The sequence below is a fragment of the Desmodus rotundus genome, chromosome 13, assembly GCF_022682495.2.
Source record: "Desmodus rotundus isolate HL8 chromosome 13, HLdesRot8A.1, whole genome shotgun sequence".
Lineage (NCBI taxonomy): Eukaryota > Metazoa > Chordata > Mammalia > Chiroptera > Phyllostomidae > Desmodus > Desmodus rotundus.
The window spans coordinates 44,963,010-44,988,127 of NC_071399.1; the positions used below are offsets into that span (position 1 = coordinate 44,963,010).

General features: G+C 38.0%; 1 protein-coding gene across 2 annotated transcripts in view; it reads left to right on the forward strand.

Moving 5' to 3' along the window:
• LOC112311277 (zinc finger BED domain-containing protein 4) overlaps window positions 1-25,118 on the forward strand; it is a 266,073-nt gene that overhangs the window by 101,980 nt on the left and 138,975 nt on the right. Inside the window, exon 4 of one of the 2 annotated variants that reach the window (XM_071220159.1) lies at window positions 23,174-23,307. The exons of the other annotated variant lie outside the window; for it this stretch is intronic. Within the exon in view, the coding sequence (XP_071076260.1) occupies window positions 23,174-23,307 (134 nt within the window). The remainder of the gene's footprint in view (window positions 1-23,173; window positions 23,308-25,118) is intronic. 2 annotated transcript variants of the gene reach the window in all.

The window sequence follows — 25,118 nt, forward strand, 5'->3', positions numbered from 1 at the left end:
TCTGGGATGTAATTTAGAAAATTTATTATTTAAATGACCTTGGAAAGAAGACAGAAGCAGTGTCAGAGGCTTATATTTGTGATTTCCTGCTATGATAGCTCTAACCTCACAGGCCAAGAAAGTAATGATTTGCCAACTACTAAGTATGCCAACTTCATTCAAAATATTCAGGCAGGAACCATTGAAAAGACCAGTAGGTAGGTTTGCAGACCCAGTTATCCACTGTGAGCCAGACCTGGGCCAGAATTGTGTTTATTAACTCTCATATATAACAGAGGGGCTGTATTACTTCAGGTTCCAATCTATCAAAGTCACCTTGCTATATGTCCACTAGTCCTCAAAAATATTCAGTTTTTCTTTTTCTCAGCTTATAGTTACCCAAGTAAGTGACTGTAGATCCCTTTTAGGAGGGCAGGGAGAATTATACACTTTTCATGGTGCTGTGAGATACTTCTTCCTAGTGACTTAGCTTCTTCAGTCTATGGATTCCAGATCTAAGAAGAGGTCATCTAGGAACTGAGCAAGGGGTCATGTCTACTTCTTGGAGCTGCTTAGTCTCTTAATCATCTCTTTTTTATTTCTTTTGATTGTATAGATTGAACAATGCCATTACTGGCTGCCCATCTTGCATGCCCCAGGAACACTATACTCAATTAATCATCTCCATAGCTCTCTGAGAGTCAGGCCCCCAGGTTACCACTCTTACCTTGTTGCTCATTAAAATAATTGCATCCACTTGCTTCTGATGGGAAGAAGAAGCTGAATTAAGATACAATAGCAACAGAGGCTTCAGTTGCTTCTGTGGGATGCTCTGTAGCTAGGGTAGTTCTTCAGAATTGTCTCTAATTGAAACAAGGAGGCTGGGTCTTTGGTGTGTAATGCATGCTTTAGGCTTGGTAATATTCCTATAACCAAGGGAAATTCCTAGTGGTGATCTGCAGCCAGCACTCCTGGTATCTGAGGGACCAAGCTTCAGGACCATGGCTCAGACCTAAAAGGAGTTTCCGAGTGGTACTACAGTATTCACTACATGTGGGGAGAGGACTAGAAGACAAAGCATCTATTTGCCTATGTGGATCATGGTGAGGGCAGTATAGTTCTGGAGCCAAGAGATACAGTAGTTATTTTCTGACTCTTCAGATTTTGATCATGTCAGAGGCGGCAGCTCCCTTGATTTTCTAGTTGTGGAGTGTTGCTTTGAGGTGTATTCTAAGATCACATCTCATAATTTCTTCAGCCCTGACAATGATTATGTGAATGTTCAGCTCCTCCAAATAAGCCTTTTCCTGCTTAAAATAGAGTAGATTCTGTCATCTCAACTAAGAACCTTGACAAAGTTGGTGTTTGATAGTGGCATCCATTCTAGTTAATGGTGCTGTGTTGTTATTGGTCATTATATAAATTGAATATTACATAAACCTTCACTAATACAGTTAGGTTTCTGAACTAAAGGCTAAGTAGGTAATTTATGCTACATGTCAATCTTCCTGGACCCATAGGTCTCTCTCTAATGTTTATTGATTGAAATAGAGTCAGTGCCCAGTTTGGGAGAGTATATGCTCATATTACTTGGTTATTTAGACTTGCAAGAAAGAAATATGGATGGATTACTTTGGAGGAAGAGACTTTGAAGATTTCATAGAATTGTGGTATAACATATGACTCATCTCAGTAGCTATAGTCATTCAATATTTCAGTGCTTTAAGAAATAAAGGACAATTGGCCAGTCATTGGATATGCAATCTAAACCTTAGAATCATTCCTTCTCTTTGTATTTTAACATTTTTTCTTTTTGAAAAGGGAAAAATGGATTGGTATACCTTCATATAATACTGTTATTGAAAATGTTATTATTGGGCAAAATTTCTTGCCAAGCCTTTGCAAATTCAACTGACTTCTTGTATGTCTAGCACACATATGGTTGCTCCTGATTTCCCCACAGATACCTGATTTAGACAGTTGGAGCCAGGGTAACAAGAGTCATCACAAAACTCAAGATGAGAGAATTCTACTTTACTTTAAAAGTATAAACTATATTGGAGGCAGCGAGTGGGTTTTTCTACAGACTTTTTTTGTGTGAAATTATTTCTTTTACATTTATTTATTGCTAAATTACACTGTCCTAATTTTTCCCCTATTGCTCTCCTTTGCCTTACCTAACCTCCACCTCCCACATTCAGTCCTCTCCTCCCTCCTTGTCTTTGTCCATGGGTCCTTTATGAATGTTCCTTAACTTGACCTTTCAGCTTCTTTCCCCAATTTCCCCTGCCAGCTCCAATGTGGTCATTGTCAGTTTGTTCTTTATTTCCATGTCTCTGGTTCTATTTTGCTCACTTGATTTTGTTGATTAGGTTCCACTTACAAGTGAGATCATATGGTATTTGTCTTTCACCATCTGGCTTATTCCACTTAGCATAATACTCTCCAGTTCTATCCATGCTGTCCCAAAGGGTAGGGGTTCCTTCTCTCATTCTCTGCATAGTATTCCATCATGTAAATGTACTACAGTTTTTTGATGCACTCATTTACTATTGGGAATTTAGGCTGTTTCCAGCATTTGGCTATTATAAATGACACTGCAATGAACATTGGGGTGCATAGGTTCTTTTGAATTTGTGTTTCAGGATTCTTAGTGTATAATCCCAGCAGTGGAATTGTCAGGTGAAAAGGCAGTTCCATTTTTAGTTTTCTGAAGATAACCCATACTGTTTCCCACAGTGGCTGCACTAGTCTGCTTTCCCACCAACAGTGTACTAGGATTCCATTTTCTTCACAAGCTTGTCAGCACTTGTTTGTTGATTTGTTAATGATGGGCATTCTGACTGGTGTGAAGAGGTATGTCATTGTGGTTTTAATTTGCATCTCTCTGATAGCTAGTGATGCTGAGCATCCTTTCATATGTCTCTGGGCCTTCTCTATGTCCTCCTTGGAGATATTTCTGTTCAGGTCCTTTGCTCATTTTTTTATTGGACTATTAGTCTGCTGAGTCATGTGAGTTCTTTATCTATTTTGGAGATAAAACCCTTGTCCAAGGTATCAATAGCAAATGTTTTCCTATATTGTTGGATTCTTTTTCATTTTGTGGATTTTTTCATTAGCCTTGCAGAAGCTTTTAATTTGATGTAGTCACATTTGTTTATTATTTTCTTTATATCCATTTGCTCTAAGGGACATATCAGTGAAAATATTGCTGCATAAGATATCTGAAATATTCCTGCCTATGTTCTCCTCCAGGACTTTTATGGTGTAAAGATTTTACATATTTTATCTATTTGAATTTACATTTGTGTATGGTGTAAGTTGGTAGTTGAATTTCACTTTTTGCATGTAACTGTCCATGTTTCCCAACACTATTTTTTGAAGAGGCTATTCTTACACCATTTTATGCTTTTGCCCCCTTTGGCAAATATTAATTGACCATAGAGACTTGGGTTGATTTCTGGGCTCTGTATTCTGTTCCATTGATTTGTGTGTCTGTTATTATTCCAGTACCATACTGTTTTTCTTATAGTGGCCTTGTAATATACTTTGATATCAAGTATTGTGATCCCTCCTACTTTATTCTTCTTTCTCAAAATTGCTGAAGATATTTGGGGTCATTTATGGCTCCACATAAATTTTTAGAACGTTTTCTCTATACCTGAAATATGTCATTGATATTTTAATAGGGATTGTGTTGAGTGTATAAATTGCCTTGGGCTATATAGACATTTTGATAATGTTAATTTTTCCAATCCATAAACATGGTACATGCTTCCATTTATTTGTGTTTCCCTAATTTCTTTACTTCAGTGTTCTGTAGTTTTCTGAGTACAGGTCTTCTACCACCTTGGTTAGTTTCTTCCTAGGAACTTTATTTTTCCTGTTGCTGTAGCAAATGGGATTTTTTTCTAAGTTCTGTTTCTGATACTTTGTTGTTGTTGTACAAAAATGCCTTTGATTTCTGAATATTGACTTTTTATTTTGCTGCTTTGCCAAATTTACTTATTAGATTGAGTAGTTTTTTTGGTGTGTGTATGTGTGGAGTCTATAGAGTTTTCTATGTACACTATCATGCCATCTGCAAACAGTGACAGTTTCATTTCCTCCTTTCCAATTTGGATGCCTTTTATTTCTTTTTCTTGTCTGATTGCTGTGGCTAGGACTTCCAATACTGTGTTGAATAGGAGTGGTGAAAGCAGACATCCTTGTCTTGTTTCTGATCTTACTGGGAAAGATTTTAGTTTTTGCCATTGAGTATGATGTTGGCTGTAGGTTTTTCATATATGACCTTTATTATGTTGAGGAAAGCTCCGTCTAGTCCCACTTTGCTGAGTGTTTTTTATCATAAATTAGTGCTATAGCTTATTAAATGCTTTTTCTGCATCTATTGATATGATCATGTGATTTTTGTCTTTTTCTGTTTATGTGATTTATTATATTTATGTACTATCCTTGCATCTTTGGGATGAATCCCAATTGATCATGGTGTCTGATCTTTCTAATGTATTTCTGGATGCAGTTTGCCAATATTTTGTTGAGGATCGAGCATCTATGTTCATCAGTGATATTGGCCTGTAATTTTCTTTGTTGTTTCTTTATCTGGTTTGGGGATTAGGATGATGCTTTCCTCATAAATAGAGTTTGGTAGTCATCTGTCTTGGATATTTTGGAATAGTCTGAGAAGAATAGTGGTTAACTCATCCTTAAATGTTTTATAAAATTTTCCTGTGAAACTCTCAAGTCCGGGGCTTTTGTGTGGTAGGAGTTTTTTGATTAGTGCTTCAATTTCAGTAACAGTTATCAGTCAGTTGAGGCTTTCTACTTCTTATTGATTCAGTTTTGGAAGATTATGTTTTTCTAGAAATGTATGTATTTCACCCAGGTTTTCAAATTTCTTGACATATAATTATTCATAGTAATTTCTTATGATTGTGATATCAGTTGTAATTTCTGCTTTCTGATTTATTTATATGGGTCCTATTTCTTTGTTTCTTGATGAGTCTAATTAAATGGCTTATTGATTTTATTTATATTTTCAAAGAACTACCTCCTGGATTTATTGAACCTTTGAATTTTTCTTTTAGTCTTTATGTAATTTCTGGTATCAGTTGTAATTTCTGCTTTCTGATTTATTTATATGGGTCCCCTTTCTTTGTTTCTTGATGAGTCTGCTTAAATTACATAGTGTCTATGTAATTTAATTCTTCTCTGATCTTGATTAATTCCTTCTTTCTACTCACTCTGGGTTTCATTTGTTATTGTTCCTTCAGTTCTTGTAGGTATAGGGTTAGGTCGTTTATTGGAAATATTTCTATATTTTCTCAGGTAGGGCTATAATTGCTATAAACTTCCCTGTCAGGACTGCCTTCGCTGTGTCCCATAGGTTTGGGACTGCTGTGTATTAATTTTCTATTGCTTCCAGAAACTTTAATTTCTTCTTTGATCTCATTATTAACTCATTCATTGTTTAATAGCATGCCATTCAGTCTCCATGAATTTGAATGTGTTTGAGATTTTTTCCTTGAGGTTAGGTTCTTGTTTCAAGTCCTTGTTGTTCTAGAGAATGCTTGGTATGACTTCAGTTTTCTTCACTTTGTTGGGGATTGTTTTGTGTCCTATCTTGTCATCTATCTTTGAAAATGTTCCATGTGCATTTGAAAAGAATGTGTATTTTGCTTCTTTGGGGTGAAAGATTCTATATATATAGAATCTTTATATATATATATATATATATATATATATATAATAAATATATATATATATAAATTAACTGATATATATATCAGTTAATTTGATTTCATGCATCATTCAGTGCCACAATATCCTTGTGGATATTTTGTTTGTAAGATCTATCCATTGTTGACAGTAAGGTGTTGAAATGCCTTACTATAAATGTGTTGCTGTCTATATTTTTCTTAAAGTCCTCCAAGATTTCCTTATATATTTGGGTGCTCATATGTTGGGTGCATATGTGTTTATAATATTTATGTGTTCTTAATGAATTCTTCCTTTGAGTATTTTGAAGTGTTCTTCTGTGTCTCTTTTTATGGCTTTGTGGTTTTTTAAAATTATTTTATTGTTGTTCAATTACAGTTGTGTGCATTTTCTCCCCACCCCTATACCCCACCCCAGCCAAACTCACCTCCCTCCCCTGCTTCCACCCTCCCCCATGGTTTTGTTTATGTGTCCTTTAAAGTAGTTCCTGAAAATGCTTCTCCCCACTGTCCTTTTTCCCCTTCCCTCTGGCTATTGTTAGATTGCTCCTAACTTCAATGTCTCCGGCTATATCTTATTTCCTTTTTTTCTTTTGTTGTTTATGTTCCAGTTAAAGGTGAGATCATATGGTATGTGTCCCTCACTGCCTGGCTTATTTCACTTAGCATAATGCTCTCCAGTTCCATGCATACTGTCGCAACAGGTAAGAGCTCCTTCTTTCTTTCTGCTGAGTAGAATTCCATTGTGTAAATATATCATAGTTTTTTGATCCACTCATTTGCTGATAGGCACTTAAGTTGTTTCCAGTACTTGGCTATTGTAAATTGTGCTGCTATGAACATTGTGGTGCATAGGTTCTTTTGCATTGGTGTTTCAGGGATCTTAGGGTATAATACCAGCAGCGGAATTGCTAGGTCAAAGGGCAGTTCCATTTTTAGTTTTCTGAGGAAATTCCATATTGTTTTCCACAGTGGCCTCACCAGTCTTCATTCCCACCAACCATGTACTAGGGCTACCTTTTCTCCTCATCCTCTCTAACATTTGTTTGTTGATTTGTTTATGTTGGCCACTGTGACTGGTGTGAGATGGTACCTCATTGTGGTTTTAATTTGCATCTCTCTGATGGCTAGTGATGCTGAGCATCTTTTCATATGTCTCTGGGCCCTCTGTATGTCTTCCTTGGAGAAGTGTCTGTTCAAGTCCTTTGCCCATTTTTTAATTGTTTTGAAGTGTGTTTTGTCTGATGTTAGTATTGCTATCCTGGATTTTATTTCCTGTCCTTTTGCTTGAAATATTTTTTTTCCAACCCTGCACTTTCAGTCTCTGTATGTCTTTGTTCTGATGTGGGTCTCTTGTAGGTTGAGTATGTGTGGATCCATTCAGATACCCTATGTCTTTTGATTGGATTTAATCCATTTACAGTTAAAGTTGTTATTGATAGGTACTTAATCTTTGCCATTTCCCCCCTTTGTACCTGTGTGCCTCTCTCTCTCACTCCTTTATCTTCATGTCCTTAAAGCTTTCCCTTTAGCATATTTTGGATTTCTAGTTTGGTTGAAGTGTACTGGGATACTCTTCATTTTGTCATCCATTTTAAATGATATCCGTGATGCATGGAGTAGTCTTGGTTGCAAGACTTTCCTCTTTCATTACATGGAATATTTCTTGCTTTCCCTTTCGGCTTGTATTGTTTATGTTGAGAAGTCAGCTGCTAGCCTTGTCAGACCTCCCTTGTGTGTTATTTCCTCTTTATCCCATACTGCCTTTATGATTCTCTCTTTGCTTTTGAATTTTAAGTGTGATGTGTCTTGTAGTGGGTCTACTTGGGTTCAATTCATTGCAACCCTCTATGCTCCCTGGAATTGTATGACCTTTTCTCTCATCCAGTTAGGGAAGTGTTCCCTCATTCATTTTTCAAACAAGTTTTCTATCCATTGCTTCTTTTCTTGTCCTTCTGGTATCCCTATTACACAGATAATATTATGTTTCATGTTGTCCTGCAGTTCCCTTAACTCCTCTTCATTTTTTTGGTCTGTTTTCCTTTTCTTTCTCTTTCTTTCTTTTTTTTTTTTAGCCTTGTTCTCCAGCTCACTGATTTGATCATCTGCTTCATCTATTCATCTAGCTTGCCTTTGATTCCTTCTCCTGTTTTCTTCAATTCAGATATCATATTGCTCATTTCCCCTGGCTCTTGTTTATAGTTTCCATGTTTTAAAAAATATTTCATTTATTCATATTTATAGAGAGGGGAAGAGAAGGAGAAAGAGAGGGAGGAAAATATCAATGTGTGGTTGCGTCTCGCCCGCCCCATACTGAGGACCTGGCTCACAACCCAGGCATGTGTCCTGACTGGTAATCAAACTGGCAACCCTTTGGTTAGCAGCCCATGCTCAATACACTGAGCTACAACAGCCAAGGCTACAGTTTCTGTGTTCTTTTTCATGCTGATTTCATTCACAGTAAGTTCCTTTTAGCGTCCCTGTAGTTTTTTTGTGATTTTCACTGAGATAATTGAGCTCCCTTATGTCCATTGCTTTGAACTCAATATATGATAGTTTACTTGCCTCTATTGCTCTTAGAATTCTTTGTGGGGATTCCTCCTTTCCTTTCAATTGGGGATAGTTTCTTTGTCTTCCCATTTTGGGGGAGATTGTTTTTGTTTGCTTCTGCTTCTTACATTGATCTTTTTTGACTCCCTATATTTGTGGTTTGAACTCCTATGGTTGGAGACTTGTGAGATTCAGTGGTGCAGTCTCTTTGAACTCCTGAACTTGATGCTCTGGGGATGCCCTTTATGCTGTTTATGTTGGCTCTCTGGATGTAATTGGGTTTGATTTTTGTTGGGCCATCCTTTGGTGGGTCTTTCCATTCAGCTGTTTGAATGAGGGTCACTCCACCCACTACATCTTGTATGCTGTGGTGCAGATGCTGCCAGAACAAAACCACAAAGCCCAGGAAACAAACACACACCTGAAAAAAATAACCCCCACCTGCAATCCTACTATCAACAGAAAATGAAGCAGCATTAATAAGGGTTTAAAGTAATTAGGGCTATTATAATGAAGGAGAGTAAATATGAGATGACCTACTGAAAAAAAAATGATTTTGAGAGTGAAGAGGGAGGAGCACTAATATAAATAGAAAGTTGGAACAATGTGAAGAGAGAAAGTAAAATTTACATTATAAATAAATAAGAATGAACAAGGTAGAATGGAGCAGGAGATAGGAAGTGTATAGTATTATGTTTAAAGAGAAATTATCAAAAAATAAAATAAAATAAATTGGGAGAAAAAAAGGAAAAATATATATATATAATGCAAAAATACAAACCAAATTGGAGTGGAAGATTCACAATAGCACCATCAACAACAAATGATCTAAAGTTAATATAAGTGGGATGGGAATAAGAGGGAGAAAAGAAAGAAAGAAACGCTTAAGAGATATCTATACAAAAAGGAAGTGATTTTGAGATAATAGAAGCAGAGGGAATACTAAGAGTGAGGAATGAAAACTAGACTAAAAGGGGAAAATTAAAATTTGAGATAAAAGGGAAAAGAAAAAAAAAGGAAAAATGGACATGATGAAAAATAAAAAAATAAAAACATAGTTTAAGACTGGGAAAAATTAAACTCTGAGACAAAAAAGAAAAGGAGAGGGAATGATAAAACTTGAGATTTGAAATAAAAAAGTTAGTAAGATCTAGAGATAAAATTTAAAAAAATGCAACGACAGTGACCCTGTCCACAGCCAAGGGACAAAGATTGCTAAAGCAGGAAAGAGAACACAAGTATTTTAAGAGTGGAAAAAAGAATGTGAGATGACCATTGACAAGAAAATTGGTTTTGAGAGGCTGGATGGGGGAGAAATACTAAGAGTGCAGAATGGAAACAAGATGTAGGAAGAAAGAAAACAGAATTTAAAACAAAAATAATAAGAGGAAAGACTGTAAAATATGGTAAGAGAAGGGAGGAACAAAATATTTGACTTAAAGTAAAATATAATATAAAATCTAGTGATTTAACATGCACAACCTTGATGGACAAAAAAATGAATGTTAAAAAGCTATGCAGGAAAGAAAATATTGAAATCATGGAAAATATCACAGTGGATTACATCTCAGTAGCATGTAGTATTTACCACTATTTTTTCGTTCTGGATCCACCTCTGGTGATATCAGATGGTGACTCCGTCTGGCCTTAGGCAGCCTGTTTGAGACTACTGGGGATCTACTGTCTGTAGCTGACTCCTCCAGTTGTTAATCTAGTCACTCTGCACTCAGCACTCAGCACTCAGACTTAAGTATGACAGGACAAGGTAGAATGCCTTTAGAGTTAGGACTATTGTTTCCCCTCAGGCTACTGCCACTCAGTGGGGACTGGTCTGCCTGAGCAAGATGGCTGCTGCAGTATGGGGGATGATTCAGCACCAGGATCTTTGTGGCTACTCTCTCAGTTCTCTCCCCAAAGCTTCAGTCCTCAGTTTCTCCTCAAGTCTCTCTAGTCCACTCTTACCCCTCCCCTTGCAGGAGGCTAGGGCAAGTGGCTGCAAATGAAAATTTATGTGTTAGTCCTTTAAATGTCTCTTTTTATCTCCAGCTGTCCATTTCTGGCAGAGAGCAACCCTGTTGCTTTTCACAGCCAGGTGTTATCTGTGTAATTTTGGTGCTCTGGTGCTTCAGGCTGGGGATCCAAGCTTAGTGTTTAGACCCCACACTTCTCAGGGGGATCCAACCAGCCACTTAAATATCCCTCCAGCACTTCGGGTGCTCCTCGTATGTCCACTGCTCTCCCTCCTAGTCACGTTATGCTGAAGCTGATTCTTCTGTCACTACATGATTATAAGGCATCTCTCTTATTATCATTCAGTTGTTTCTTCTGGATGATTTCTCCACATTTTAGTTGTAATTCCAGATTGGTCATGAGAAGGGGTTAGTGTAACTTCCTCTCACTTGCCCACCATCTTGAATCACCTGGTTTTTGTAGACTTAATGCAGCCCTTCCAATGTTGAATCTTTCCAGACAGTGGCTTGTCAGAATTTTGACCCCAAGTTTCATACCAAGGTGGATTTCATGTAGATGAAGAAACTGAGATTCTGAATGTTTAAGCACTTTGTCCCATTATATACCATAAATTATTGATGAAACCAAAGTCTAAGGCAGGGTTAGCTGACTCTAGATCCATACTTTTCCTATCAGTGTTTAGAATAGTGTTAATAAACATGGGTTTTAAGGTCAGATATACATTGGCTCAGCAACTTACCAGATATATGATCTCAGTAAATTTACAATACTTAACATCTCTTATCCTCAATAATAACCCCATCTAGTACATAAGATTATTTTCAGAATTAAATGGAAAAACACTTGGGAAAATAGCATAATGCCTGGCACATATCAAGCACTAGCTAATTTCAATAACATAATATCCCCAAGGAAGTTAGCACAGCATAAATAATTAATAAACTAAGAATTGAGCACAAATTCAAACTATGTTTTCTCTGTACTAGTTCAGGTAAATATGGATGAATTTAACCAAGACTGTGGTTAAATATAGACTTCCTATTTATGAGAGAGAGTTTTACTTTCATGAAATTTTATTTGAAAAATGTTTCATTTAACAACCATTATTTAAGCATCTGTGTCAGTTCCTTCCATTAAAGGAACTCATAGCCTTAATTATTGGGTATGCGATTGTGGCAGGAGAACAGTAAAAGAAGAAATGAGGAGAAGCTTGAAGAAAAATAGACAGGACTTTAGACTGACAGAACATCCCTGAGCACTTAGTCTTTCCTTTAAAGCAGTGAATAGCTTCTGGTGAGCTAGGAATCTGAACTGTTATGTGTCTTTTCCTTTGCTTTGGAGGATTGAATGTGGGAGGTAGGTAGGACAGGGGAAAGTAATGGGGGAAAATGGAGACAACTGTAGTTGAACAGCAATAAAAAAATGTTGAAAGCCCTTGAAATTTCATGTGAAGAGAGCAATAAAAATGTTGTTTGTCATGTTAAAAAAAGATATATAGTTCTGGATGGTGTGGCTCAGTGGATTAAGTGCCAGTTCAGACTGTGAAGCAAAGGGTTGCCAGTTCAATTCCCAGGCTGGGCACATGCCTGAGTTGTGTGCCAGGTTCCCAGTAGGGGGTGAGAGAAAGGCAACCACACACTGATGTTTCTCTCCCTTTCTTTCTCCCTTCCTTATCCTCTCTCTAAAAATAAATAAATAAAATCTTTAAAAATATATACATAAAAAATGAGTAGAAGTGGGCCAGGCAGAGAAGTGTGGTAGATGCAAAGGGTTGAAATAAGAGAGAGCACTGTGGTCTGGCACATCAGATACAGTAATGTTGGGATGCATATAGGCTTGGAGGCAAGCAGGTAGAAGAAAAAGATGTGATAAAACATTAGAAGAGATAGGCTTCAAAGAGTCAATTCAAGAACACTCTTGCATGTGCTTTATGCTCTATGTCTGTGATTTGTTACTTAGCTGGCCTTTAGAATCATCTGGGAAATTTTTAGAATTACTGTTGCATTTAAAAACAAGTGTCTACATTCTTTAGGGCCCATTTTCCTACTGAGAAAATCAAATTAAAAATTAGACATAATGCATTTAAAAACCTTTTGAGCATTTAAAATCTACCAAGAGAGTGAGAATTTAGAAAGCCAAGATCCAGAAAAGGGGGAAAGCCAAAAGTCTTGATCTGACATTTGGGGTAACTCTTCCCTCAAGAGAATTGACTGCCAGTTTCAAAATCAGTGTCTATGAGATCAAGAAGTGGAAAAGTTTTCAGTAGTTTTGTAAAACTGGAGACATTGGGTAGTGGAAACTGGAGTTCAGAGCCCACCAAAGTAGATTAGACCTAGTATACATATCCCTGGACTTAATTTTGGGCTCCAAAAATTAGGAGTAAGGATGTTCTAGAAGTAAATCAGGCCTCATAAGAACAGAAGCCAAGATTTGTTCATCTTATTCCTGATTAAGGTGAATTGATTGTATTGTAGCTGCCTTTTAGAAGTAAAAGTAAATTCTCGTAAAAGTTAAGATTATAATATCATCCAGATACTTAAATTATATCTATAATGTTCCAAAGACAATGCCCAATACTCATTCAAAATTAACAAGCAAGACTGAAGATGGTGGCGAGGTAGGTGGGGACTGAATCCACTTGCTCATGCACCCTACTGGGACAACTAGCCAATTTTCTGAGGAACAGAGTGAACAGCCAACAGAATCCCAGCTTATATGAAGTTTGGAAGCCAAAATTGTAGAGGATGTTGAAAAACAGATGGTAAGGAGATTGCATTGGAACAGTAAGTTCCCTGGGACCTGTGCAGGCACCGAGGCTGCTGCAGGCTCCAGCCTGGCACCTGGTGCTGGGTCTGCAGCTACCTCAGGAGCTTTGGAGGAGAGCCAGATCAACAATTGGAACTCCACAACTCCCTCCCCTCCAGGGAAGGATCAGAGCAGGGAAAGCAGCCCCACACCAAGAGACCTGGATACTTGAGGTCCCTGGGGGGAATAAATACTCAGCTGGGGACACACAGAGGCAGTGTTCCCCTGTTGGGACTCTGGTCACTGGCTAGGACATTACCAGAAACATTGGGGAGCTGGGTGACATCTGGAGAAGGGAAAATAGTTGGGCCATGAGGACCCAGACCCAGATATTCTCCAGACTGGTTAGAGAGTTGGGCTGTGTGAGAAGCTGGACACTTGTTAGGAATGGCAGGTGCAAACAAGAGGAATTTACTCAGAAAAAGGCTTTCAGCCACTGTTTGAGGAATTCTTGCACAGTGGCTGGGCCAAAAAAGAGGGAGGAAGAGGGGCACGATTTGCACCAAATCAGAGTGCGTCATGGACTGATCAAAGTGGGGCAGCAAGGCTCAGAGGGGTAGTAGTCCCCATAGAAACTTAATTCAATAGGTTAACTAAACTTCCTTGAAGGGACTTTGAGTGTATGCAGCACCCAGGCCAACAAAGAGAAAGGAGGAGGAGGTGTGTGAGTAGTTCTTAATCAGTGCACCTCATGGGAGGCACAATGCAGTGGATAAAAGGTGCTGGCCTGGCACAAGTGGACAGTGCAGCCAGGCAACTCTTTGAAGGCCTGGGCTGGAGGCTTGGCATCTGTGAATATTGTTGCCAAGACCTAGACTGCATCCTTGCAAAACCACAGGAAAGGAAAAAAGCAAAGCCCAATCCCACTCTGGCTGTAGCATCCAGGAAGACCAGCAGAAGTAGCTTAGCACTTAGTGGGTTTAAATTTGGAAAGAGGATCTTTTCATTTCATATGTCTCTGGGTCCTTTGTATGTCTTCCTTGGAGAAGTGTATGTTCAAGTCCTTTGCCCATTTTTTAATTGGGTTGTTTGTCTTCCTGGAGTGGAGTCGTGTGAGTTTATATATTTTGCACAAATACCATATAATCTTACCTTTAACTGGAACATAATCAACAAAAGAAAAAAGCAGACAAAATATAACCAGAGACATTGAAGTTAAGAACAATCTAACAATAGCCAGAAGGGAGGGGGGAAGTGATAGTGGGGAGAAGGTTTTCAAGAACTATTATAAAGGACACATGGACAAAACCAAGGGGGAGAGTGGAAGCAGGGGAGGGAGGTGGGTTTGGCTGGGGTGGGGTAGAGGGTTGGGGAGAAAATGCAGACAACTGTAATTGAACAACAATAAAATAATATAAAAATTGAAAAAGAAATGAATTCAGAAGGAGGTTTTTTTTTCTTTTTCCCAAGTGTGAGACAATAAGACCTGAATCTGTGAAAGCCCCATAGACATAAACAGAGAAGGATCACCAGGCTAGGGCCAAGAACTGACAAACTGAGACAAACTGCACTTTGCTATCCTATGGAACTTGCATTTTATTGTTAATTTTTTAAATAATTGTTATTTCTTTAATTTAATTATTATTTTTATATCTCTTCTTTCTGTTTAGTTTTCTTCCTTTTCTTTGTTTATTCAATTGCATTGTTTTACTGGTTTTCTTTGTTCTCTCACATTGCATTTCAATTTTTCTTCTTTCACTGCACTCTTATTCCAATAACACATACTTTTGGTCTTTTACTTTGTATCCTTTTTATTCAGATCATATATTTCTTGTCATATTATTGTTGCTCCAGAGAACCAAGATGGCAGCATAGGTAGACACACTGCGCCTCCTTGCACAACCAGAACTGACAGAGAATCGAATGGCAAGGGGGTCCGACACCAAGGAAATAAAAAATAAACATTCATCCAGACCGGTAGGAGGGGCGGAGAAGGGCACCGGGGTAGAGAGGACTCACTTGGCTGTGGCAGGACTGAGACTAGAGGAGTGTGGGAGAACGGCGCAGGCAGTCCGAGCACTAGCAGACCCTGTGGCCCCACATTCGCACAGATAACCCAGAGGGCCGGACTCAGAGTGGTGGAGAACGGGGCAGGCAGACCAGCGGGTAGCACCCCGCAGCACCACATTTGCGCATAGATAAACTGGACAAACGGCGGGGAGCGAAGCAGACCGCGCAACCCAGGGCTCCAGCTCCAGGAAATAAAGCCTCAAACCTCTGACTGAAAACGCCCGTGGGGGTTGGGGCGGCAGCAGGAGAGACTCCCAGCCTCACAGGAGAGGTTGTTGGAGAGACCCACAGGGGCCTAGAGTGTGCACAAGCCCACCCACTTGGGAACCAGCACCAGAGGGGCCCAGTTTGATTGTGGGTATCAGAGTGAAAGATTGAAAGCCGGAGGAGAGTGAAACAGGCGCCATTGCTCCCTCTCGGCCCCTCCCCCACGTACAGCATCACAGCTCAGTGACCAGCGTTACCCCGCCTCGGCGCCAAGACAAAAAAAAAAAAAAAAATGGCCCAAATGACAGAACACTTCAAAGCTCCAGAAAAAATACAACTAAGCGAGGAAGAGATAGCCAACCTATTGGATGCACAGTTCAAAACACTGGTTATCAAGATGCTCACAGAATTGGTTGAATCTGTTCGAAACCAGTGGAAAAAATGAAGCCTATGCTAAGAGAAACAAAGGAAAATGTACAGGGAACCAATAGTGATGCGAAGGAAACTGGGACTCAAATCAATGGTGTGGACCAGAAGGAAGAATGAAACATCCAACCAGAAAAGAATGAAGAAACAAGAACTTGGAAAAATGAGGAGAGGCTTAGGAATTCCAGGACATCTTGAAACGTTCCAACATCCAAATTATAGGGATGCCAGAAGGAGAAGAGGAAGAACAAAAAATTGAAAACTTATTTGAACAAATAATGAAGGAGAACTTCCCTAATCTGGCAAAGGAAATAGACTTCCGGGAAGTCCAGGAAGCTCAGAGAGTCCCAAAGAAGCTGGACCCAAGGAGGAACACACCAAGGCACATCATAATTACATTACCCAAGATTAAACACAAGGACCTACATCCAAGATTACTGTATCCAGCAAAGCTATCATTTAGAATGGAAGGGAAGATAAAGTGCTTCTCAGATAAGGTCAAGTTAAAGAAGTTCATCATCACCAAGCCCTTATTATATCAAATGTTAAAGGGAGTTACCTAAGAAAAAGAAGATCAAAAATAGGAACAGTAAAAATGACAGCAAAGTCACAGTTATTAACGACCACACCTAAAACAAAAACGATAGCAAACTAGACAAACAACTAGAACAGGAACAGAACCATAGAGATGGAGATCACATTAGGGTTGTCAATAGGGGAGTGGGAGGGGGAGGGGGGGAAGGTACAGAGAATAAGTAGCATAGATGATAGGTGGAAAATAGACAGGGGGAGGGTAAAAATAGTGTAGGAAATGTAGAAGCCAAAGAACTTATAAGTATGATCCATGGATATGAACTATAGGGGGGGAATGTGGGAGGGAGAGGGTTGGCAGAATGGAGTGGAGTGGGGGGGGGGGAAGTGGGATAACTGTAATAGCATAATCAATAAGTATATTAAAAATAAATAAATAAATAAATAATTGTTGCTCCATATTATTGTAAATACTACACAACACACCTCCCTGGTCTTGGCCCATTTTACTATCGTCCTGAGCTTTATTAGTATTGTGGTTAACTCTATTGTTTCATCCTAGTTTCTAGTTAACTCTAGTTTCTATCCTATGCTCCAACTATATCTCACCATCTAACCTTGCACAAGTGCTTTGTTTTCTGGATTCAGCTCACATTCCTTCTCCCCTCTAATGGGAGTCTTATTTCTTTTCACCTTGTATATAAAGTGGCTAGTTGAGTGAAATATCATGGTTATCACTGTACTTCTACAAAGGATGTCCTATCTGTTCTCTACTTGTTGGTACTTTAAATCCCATAGAATATTCTCCCCCTGTCTTAATCCATTTTGGCATCATCCTGCCACTGATCACATACAAGATAAGGTGGGAGTTCTGAGCACCAGTAAACCTGCTGGAGGAGGGAACCCACCAACAAAGGAAACACCAACATGTAAAAACCAAGTACAATAAACCAGCCCACACAAACAGGAATGGGCAACCCTAGAATATCCATACAATGAGATCAAAGAGACCACACCACTGAATCCCATAGAACTCCTACCATAAAAGATCACCCTACAAAGACAGCTAGCAAAGCAGCGCATCAAGTACCACGGAAACAAACAAAAAGAGTCACTGAAAATGAAGAGACAAAGACATAACCTTCAAACAAACAAACAAAAAAATGGATGCTGCCCACTAGAAGAGATAAATAAAAAGGAGGCAAACAAACTATCAGATATAGAATTCAAAAGAATGGTTACAAGGATGCTTAAGGAACTCATAGACAACTATAAGGAACTAAGTGAGAACTACAAAGTATGAAAAAGGAAATAGAAATGATAAACAGGAACCAGGAAGAAATGAAGAATACAATTTCTAAAATAAAAAACACAATAGAAGGAATTACAAGCAGGCTGGATGAAGCAGAGGACTGAATTAGTGAGCTAGAAGACAAAGTAGAAAGAAACACCCAAGTAGAGCAGCTGCAGGAAAAAAGACTAAAAAAAATATGAAAATAGTTGAAAGGAACTGCAAGACAACATGAAACACAACAACATTTGAATCATAGGAACATGAAAAGGAGAAGAAAAAGAGCAATGGATAGAAAGAAACCCTGTTTGAAAAAATAATGACAGAAAACTTCCAGAACCTGGAGAGGGGAAGAGCCACTCAAGTTCAGGAAGCACAGAGAATCCCAATCAAGATCAACCCAAATAGGTCTACTCAGAGACACATCATCATTAAAATGCCAAGTTTTAAAGACAAAGAGAGAATCTCAAAAGCAGCAAGGGGAGACCAGAAGTAACTACAAAAGAGCTCTGATAAGGCTAGGAGCTGATTTCTCAACAGACATATTTCAGGCCAGGAGAGTATGTCAAAATATATGCGAAATAATGAAAGGCAAAGGCCTACAACCAAGAGTACTCTACCCAGCTAAGCTCTCAATTAAAATGGAAGGCAAAATAAGAAATTTCCCAGAAAAAAAAAAGAAGGCTAAAAGAACACATTTTCACCAAACTAGCAGTGCAAGATATGCCAAAGGAACTGCTATAAGAAGAGGAAGGAAAAGAGTGAGAGAGAGAGGAACACAGATATGATGGGGGAAAATAAATAAATACCTATCAATAATAACTACATATTAATGGATTAAATGCTCTAATCAACAGACGTAGGGTAGCTGAGTGGATAAGAAAACATGACCCACACATACGCTGCCTACAAGAGACAAGCCTCAGGACAAAAGACCTACACAGACTGAAAGTGAAGCGTTGGAAAGAAACATTCCAATAAAATGAACAGGAAAAAAAGTCGAAGGTAGCAATACTTATATAACACAAAATAGACTTCAAAACAAAAGCCATAAAAAGAGACACTGGAGGAAGCTTCATAATACTAAATGGAAGAATGCATCAAGAAGACATAAACATTATAATTTTATATACACCCAACACAGGAGCACCCAAATATATAAGGAAAATCTTGAAGGACCTCAAGAAAATTGTAGACAGCAACACATTTAGTTTAGGGGATTTTAATGCTACATTGTTAAAAATGGATAGATCTTCCAAAGAAATTATCAACAATGATATTGTGGCATTGAACCATGCCATAGAATAAATGGACTTAACTGATATATAGAACTTTTCATCCAAAAGAAGTAAAGTACACATTCTTTTCAAATGCACATGGAACATTTTCAAAGATAGACCACATGATAGGACACAAACAAGCCTCAACAAATTCAATAAAATTAAAATCATATCAAGAATTTCCTCAGACCACAAGGGACTGAAACTGGAAACCAACCTCGAGGTAAAAAATTCAAAAATACTCAAATTCATGGAGACTGAATACCATGGTATTTTTAAAAAATGGGTTAACAATGAGATTAAGGAAGAAATCCAAAAGTTTCTGGAAACAAATGAAAATGAACACACAATAGTTCAAAACTTACGGGACACAGTGAAGGCAATACTGAGAGGGAAGTTCATAGCAATAACGGCTTACCTAAAAAAAGATAGAAATCTTTCAAATAAACAACATAACCACACAACCACAAAAACTGCAGGAACAACAACAAACAAAGAAAAAAGTGAGTAGAAGGAAGGAAACAAACAAGATCAGAGCAGAATTAAATGACATAGAGACTAAAACAACAATCCAAAGTATCAATAAATTCAAGAGTTGGTGCTTTGAAAAGATAAACAATATAGAACAGTCTTTAAGCTGTTTCATCAAGGTAAAAGACAGGACCCAAATAAACAAAATTAGAAATGAAAGAGCAGAGATTACAACTGATATCACAGAGATACAATGGATTGTAAGAAATTACTACAGAGAACTATATGCCAAGAAATTGGAAAACCTGGGTGAAATGGAGAAATTTCTAGAAAAATATAATCTGCCAAAAGTGAATGAAAAAGAAGCAGAAATCCTGAACAGACCAATAACAGCTGATAAAATCAAAGCAGTAATGAAAAACTCCTGGCACAAAAAAACCTTGGACCGGATGGTTTGACACGAAAGTTTGACAAAACCTTTAAAAAGACGTAACCTCTATCTTTCTCAGACTATTCAAAAAAATTCAAGAATAGGGAACACTTCTTATGAAGCCAGCTTTATTCTTATTCAAAGCCAGATAAAGACACAACAAAGACAAGAAAATATTGGCAAAATGCCTCAAGCTATATATTAAAAAGATCATACACCATGATCAAGTGGGATTCATCCCAGGGATGCAAGGATGGTACAATATTCACATATCAATAAGCATAATACATCACATAAACAAAAGGAAGGATAAAAATCACATATCATATCAATAGATGCAGAAAAAGCATTTGATAAGGTACATCACCTATTTATGATAAAAACACTAAGCAAAGTGGGAGCAGAATGAGCATTCCACAATATGATAAAAGCTATATATAAGAATCCTACAGCCAACATCATACTTAACAGGCAAAAACAAAAGTTTCCCACTAAGATCAGGAATAAGACAAGGCAGTCCACTTTTACCACTTCTATTCCATATAGTATTGGAAATCCTAACCACAGTGATCAGACAAGAAAGAGAAATAAAAAACGTCCCAATTAAAAAGGAGGAAGTAAAATTGCCATTGTTTGCAGATGTTATGGTAGTGTACATAGAAAATCCTATAGACTCTACCAAAAAACTACTCAACCTAATAGGCAAATTTGGCAAAACAGCGTAGTTCAGTCAATATTCAGAAATCAAAGGCATTTTTATACATCAACAATGAAAGATCAGAATCAGAAATCAGGAAAATAATCCCATTTGTTATAGCAACAAGAAAAATAAAGTACCTAGGAATAAACCTTACCAAAGAGGTGAAAGACCTGTACTCAGAACACTAAACAATGTCAAGATAGAAATTAAAGAAGACACAAATAAATGGAAGCATATACCATGTTCATGGATTGAAAGAAATAATACCATCAAAATGTCTATAATACCCAAAGCAATTTATATATTCAACACAAACCTTATTAAAATGCCAATGACTTACTTCAGAGATATAGAACAAACATTTCAAAAATTTATATGGAACTGCAAACGAATATGTGGCAGTTTTGAGAAAGAAGAATAAAGTAGGGGGACTCACAATACTTGATATCAAACTATATTCCAAGGCCACTGTAATCAAAGCTGTGGTGGGGTGGAGGGATGGGGAGAAAAGGCATACAACTGTAATTGAATAACAATAAAAGTTAAAAAACAAACAAACAAAAAAAGCAGTCTGGTTCTGGCATAAGAACAGACACAGGCCAATGGAAGAGAATAGAGAGCCCAGAAATAATCCAAGTCTCTATAGTTAATTAATATTCGACAAAAGGGGCAGAAACATAAAATGGAGTAAAAATAGCCTATTTCACAAATGGTGTTGGGAGATATGGACAGCTACATGCAAAAAAATGAAACTTGACCACCAACTTACACTGTACACAAAAATAAATTCAAGGTGGACAAAAGACTCAAATGTGAGTCATGACACCATAGAAGTTCTAGAGGAGAACATTGTCAGGAAAACCTCAAATATTCCACACAGTGATATTTTCACCAATATGTCCCCTGGAGTAAGGCACATAAAGGAAAGAATAAATAAGTGGGACTTCATCAATTAAAAAGCTTCCACATGGCTAAGAAAAATATCAGCAAAATGAAAATGGAATCAACTGTATTGGAAAAATTTATTTGCCAATGATGCCTCAGACAAGGGTTTGATGTCCCAAATATACAAAGAACTAACATGACTCCACTCCTGGAAGACAAGCAACCCAATTAAAAAATGGGCAAAGGACCTGGACACTTCTACAGGGAGGATAAACAGAGGGCACAGAGATACATGAAAGGATGCTAAGCATTACTAGCCATTACAGAGATGCAAATTAAAACCACAATGACATACCTCTTCACACCAGTCAGAATGGCCATCATAAACAAATCAATAAACACACATGTTGGAAAGGTTGTGGAGAAAAAGAGAATCTTAGTGCACTGTCGGTGGGAATGCAACTGGTGCAACCACTGTGGAAAACAGTTTGGAATTTCCTGAAAAAACTAAAAATGGAACTTTTTTGACCTAGCAATACATTGCTGGGACTATACCCTAAGAATCCTGAAACACCAATCCAAAAGAACCTATGCACCCCAACGTTTATAGAAGCACAATTTACAATAGCCAAGTGCTGGAAGCAACCCAAGTGACCACCAGTAAATGAATGGATCAGAAAACTATGGGACATTTATACAATGGGATTCTACACAGCAGAAAGAAAGAAGGAGATCCTACCTTTTGTGACAGCATGGATGGAACTGGAGAGCATTATGCTAAGTGAAATAAACCAGGTGGTGAAAGACAAATGCTATATGATCTCACCTAATTATAACAGGAACCTAATCAACAAAACAAACAAGTAAGCAAAGTATAGCCAAAAACATTGAAATTGAGAACAGGCTGACAGTGATCAGAGGGGCGAGGGGAGGAGATAATGGGGGAAAAGGGTGAAGGGTTAACAGGAACAATTATGAAGGACATATGGACAATAACAAGGTGGGTGGAAATAGGGGAGGGAGGCAGAGAGGGCTTGGGTGGTGGGGAAGTCTGGGGGGAAAAGGCAGAAAACTGTACTTGAACGACAATTAAAATAAGAAATTTTTTTACGATGGCAAGAAACCCCCCCCCCCCACCCACTATGGTACATTTACACAATGGAATACTCTGCAGCAGAAAGAAAGAAGGAGCTCCTTTCATTTGTGACTGTATGGATGGAACTGGAAAGCATTTTTCTAAGTTAAATAAGCCAGGTGGTGAAAGAAATACCATATGGCCTCACCTATAAGTTGAACCTAATCAATGAAACAAAAAAGCAATCAAAATACAACCAGAGACATTGAAATAAAGAACGAACTGTCAATAACCAGAGAGGAGGGGGGAGAGGGATAATAGGGGATAATAGGGGAAGGGTCATCAAGGAACATGTATAATGGACACATGGACAAAGCCAAAGGGGGTAAGTTTGAGGGTGGGAGGCAATGATGGGTAGAGCAGGGGGGACATGTTTGGGTGAAAATGGAGATAACTGTACTTGAACAACAATAAAAAAAAAAGAAAAAAGAAATTTGGGAGAAAAGCTTAATATTAAATAAAAATAGAAACAAGTTTAAAAACTATTTTTTAATGTTTTAAAAACTAACAAGCAAATCAAAAGAGAAATTCAATTTGCTGCAGAAGTAATATGAATTGTCACTGCACCATCTTATTCAGGATGTCCCATTCAAATGGAACACATCATTTCATATGCCTGAATGACTCACTGAACAGAAGAAAGAAATTAATGAGATGTCAATTGAGTGTAATTTCAGAGAACTGATCAGTTGTGACCAGTGGGAGATCACGCAGTCTGTGTCATGCTAAAGCCCTTTTATGCTGTGAGTCTTGAGATAAGCAGCCACATGTTTACCCTCATTCAGGTCATCCAAATGATTCACAGCTTGAACTGGAAAATCAACATGCTGTTTGAGGAGATGATGAGCATTGGCACCATGCTGATGTCTTTGAAGGAAGCCATGGTCAGTGGACTGTCTGACACTCTCCACAAACCCAGGTACATCTTTGCTACACTGTTAGACCCCCATTACAAAGCCTCCCTGTACTGTAAGGAAGAGGCAGAGTAGTACACCCAGGATTTAATTAGGGAACTAGAATGCTGAATTCTACCACAGAGGACACACCTGTCTCCAATGGGTATGATCCAGGCTCTCCACTGAAAGACTCCGGTGGGAAGGAGAACCCTGTGGTCACTCATGGCCAAAGTAAAAAAAAAATAACCTAAGAGTAAAGATGAAGGTGATCATCATGTACCTGGAGGAGAAGGTGCTTGTATAAAGCTGTGAGCCATTCACCTACTGGAACTTAAAGATGTCAACCTGGCTGGGCCTCTCAGCTTTGGCTGTCAGGATTTTGGGCTGTCCCCAGTATTGTCCTTTTGGAAGGGCAGTTCAGCACACTCACTGAGAATGGTAACTTTGGCCAGTCCAAGCTCATGACGGAACATTCTGAAAAACCTTTTTAAAATGAATCTTCCCTTAATATACTTTTAGTGTTGTGACTTACAATGGAGCCACTAGGTTAAATATATTCTTGCTCACTAGGTACTAGGCACCAGGTGTTTGTCCCAGGGCTGGTAGCCTGCTTCAGTTGGAGCCATGGAGGTCCTCAGACCAGACACTCTCAGGTCCATGCTGAGTTTCCATTGCAAGTCTCACTGTAATGTTTATATGTGCCTTACTCCTAGTCCTTCAGGCAAGATATCTTGGTGCTTTTCTTGAGCAGTCCACTAAAATAACCTGTCTTGTCAATTATGAAATATGATGATTAAGTTTTAATCTATTACTGTACAGATTTTAAAAGTCACGAGCTAGTGATTTGTTTTACTAGAATGACAGAGAAGATGTAAACAATCTTATTCTGTAGGCTTTTTATTCAATATGTAAAAAACACAAATCAGGTACTGTATATTAGTTAAAAATTGCTTTAATTGCAATGAAACAGCTTTTGTGGTTTTCCAATAAAATCTGTAAATAGGAGGTGGAGTCGAAGCCATTTTAACTGAGCGTTTTTCAACTTCAGTTCTATAGTATGTGAGGAATATAGAGAATGTTCTGGAAGATAACTGTTTACTACAACAGAGATATGGAATTTGAAGACAAAACTAAACTTAAACGTATCATGGAATGTCAGTTATATGGTAATGAGTAAGGAGAATTTACACATTTTCTATATTTGTGTTCAGGTATCATATGGTCAGTTAACAAGGAGTTGTCCTGACTTTTTATAATGGACTCTTTGCTGCCTGTTGTCTAGACAGTGCACAATATGACATATTTACAGCAATACTGGTGATTAAACCTCCAATCTTCTGACTGAGTATGGCTACATTTTGAAATTGTCTTTCAAAATTTGTGTAGTGACCACCAATTTGATCAAATTATGTATAAAATGATCTTTATAAGTGACTTATTAGCAGGGAAGAAGATTGTTACAGTATATTACAGTTGTAAGAATAGCCTTAAGTGATTAGATATTTTTAATAGTAGGGAAGGTTCAGCCATCAGAGGTATTGTAGGATCCCAAGGATCTCAGATTGAAGTATCAGTTTTTAGATCCTCTTAACAATAATAATATCTTTATAGTTTTTGCTTCAACATCTAGAGAATGGTTCATTTTCTTATTTGGTACCAATTCAATACTGTGGGTGAAAAAAGTCACTCATTTGCCTGTGACCCTTTAGAAAACTGTTGTTTCATTAAAATGCTGTACCTATTATTAATCTGACTTTGCATTAAGTATGTTTTAGTGTGTTTATAAATGGTGAACTCAGTTTCTAAAATTAAACTTTTTACTTGTAATTAAGAG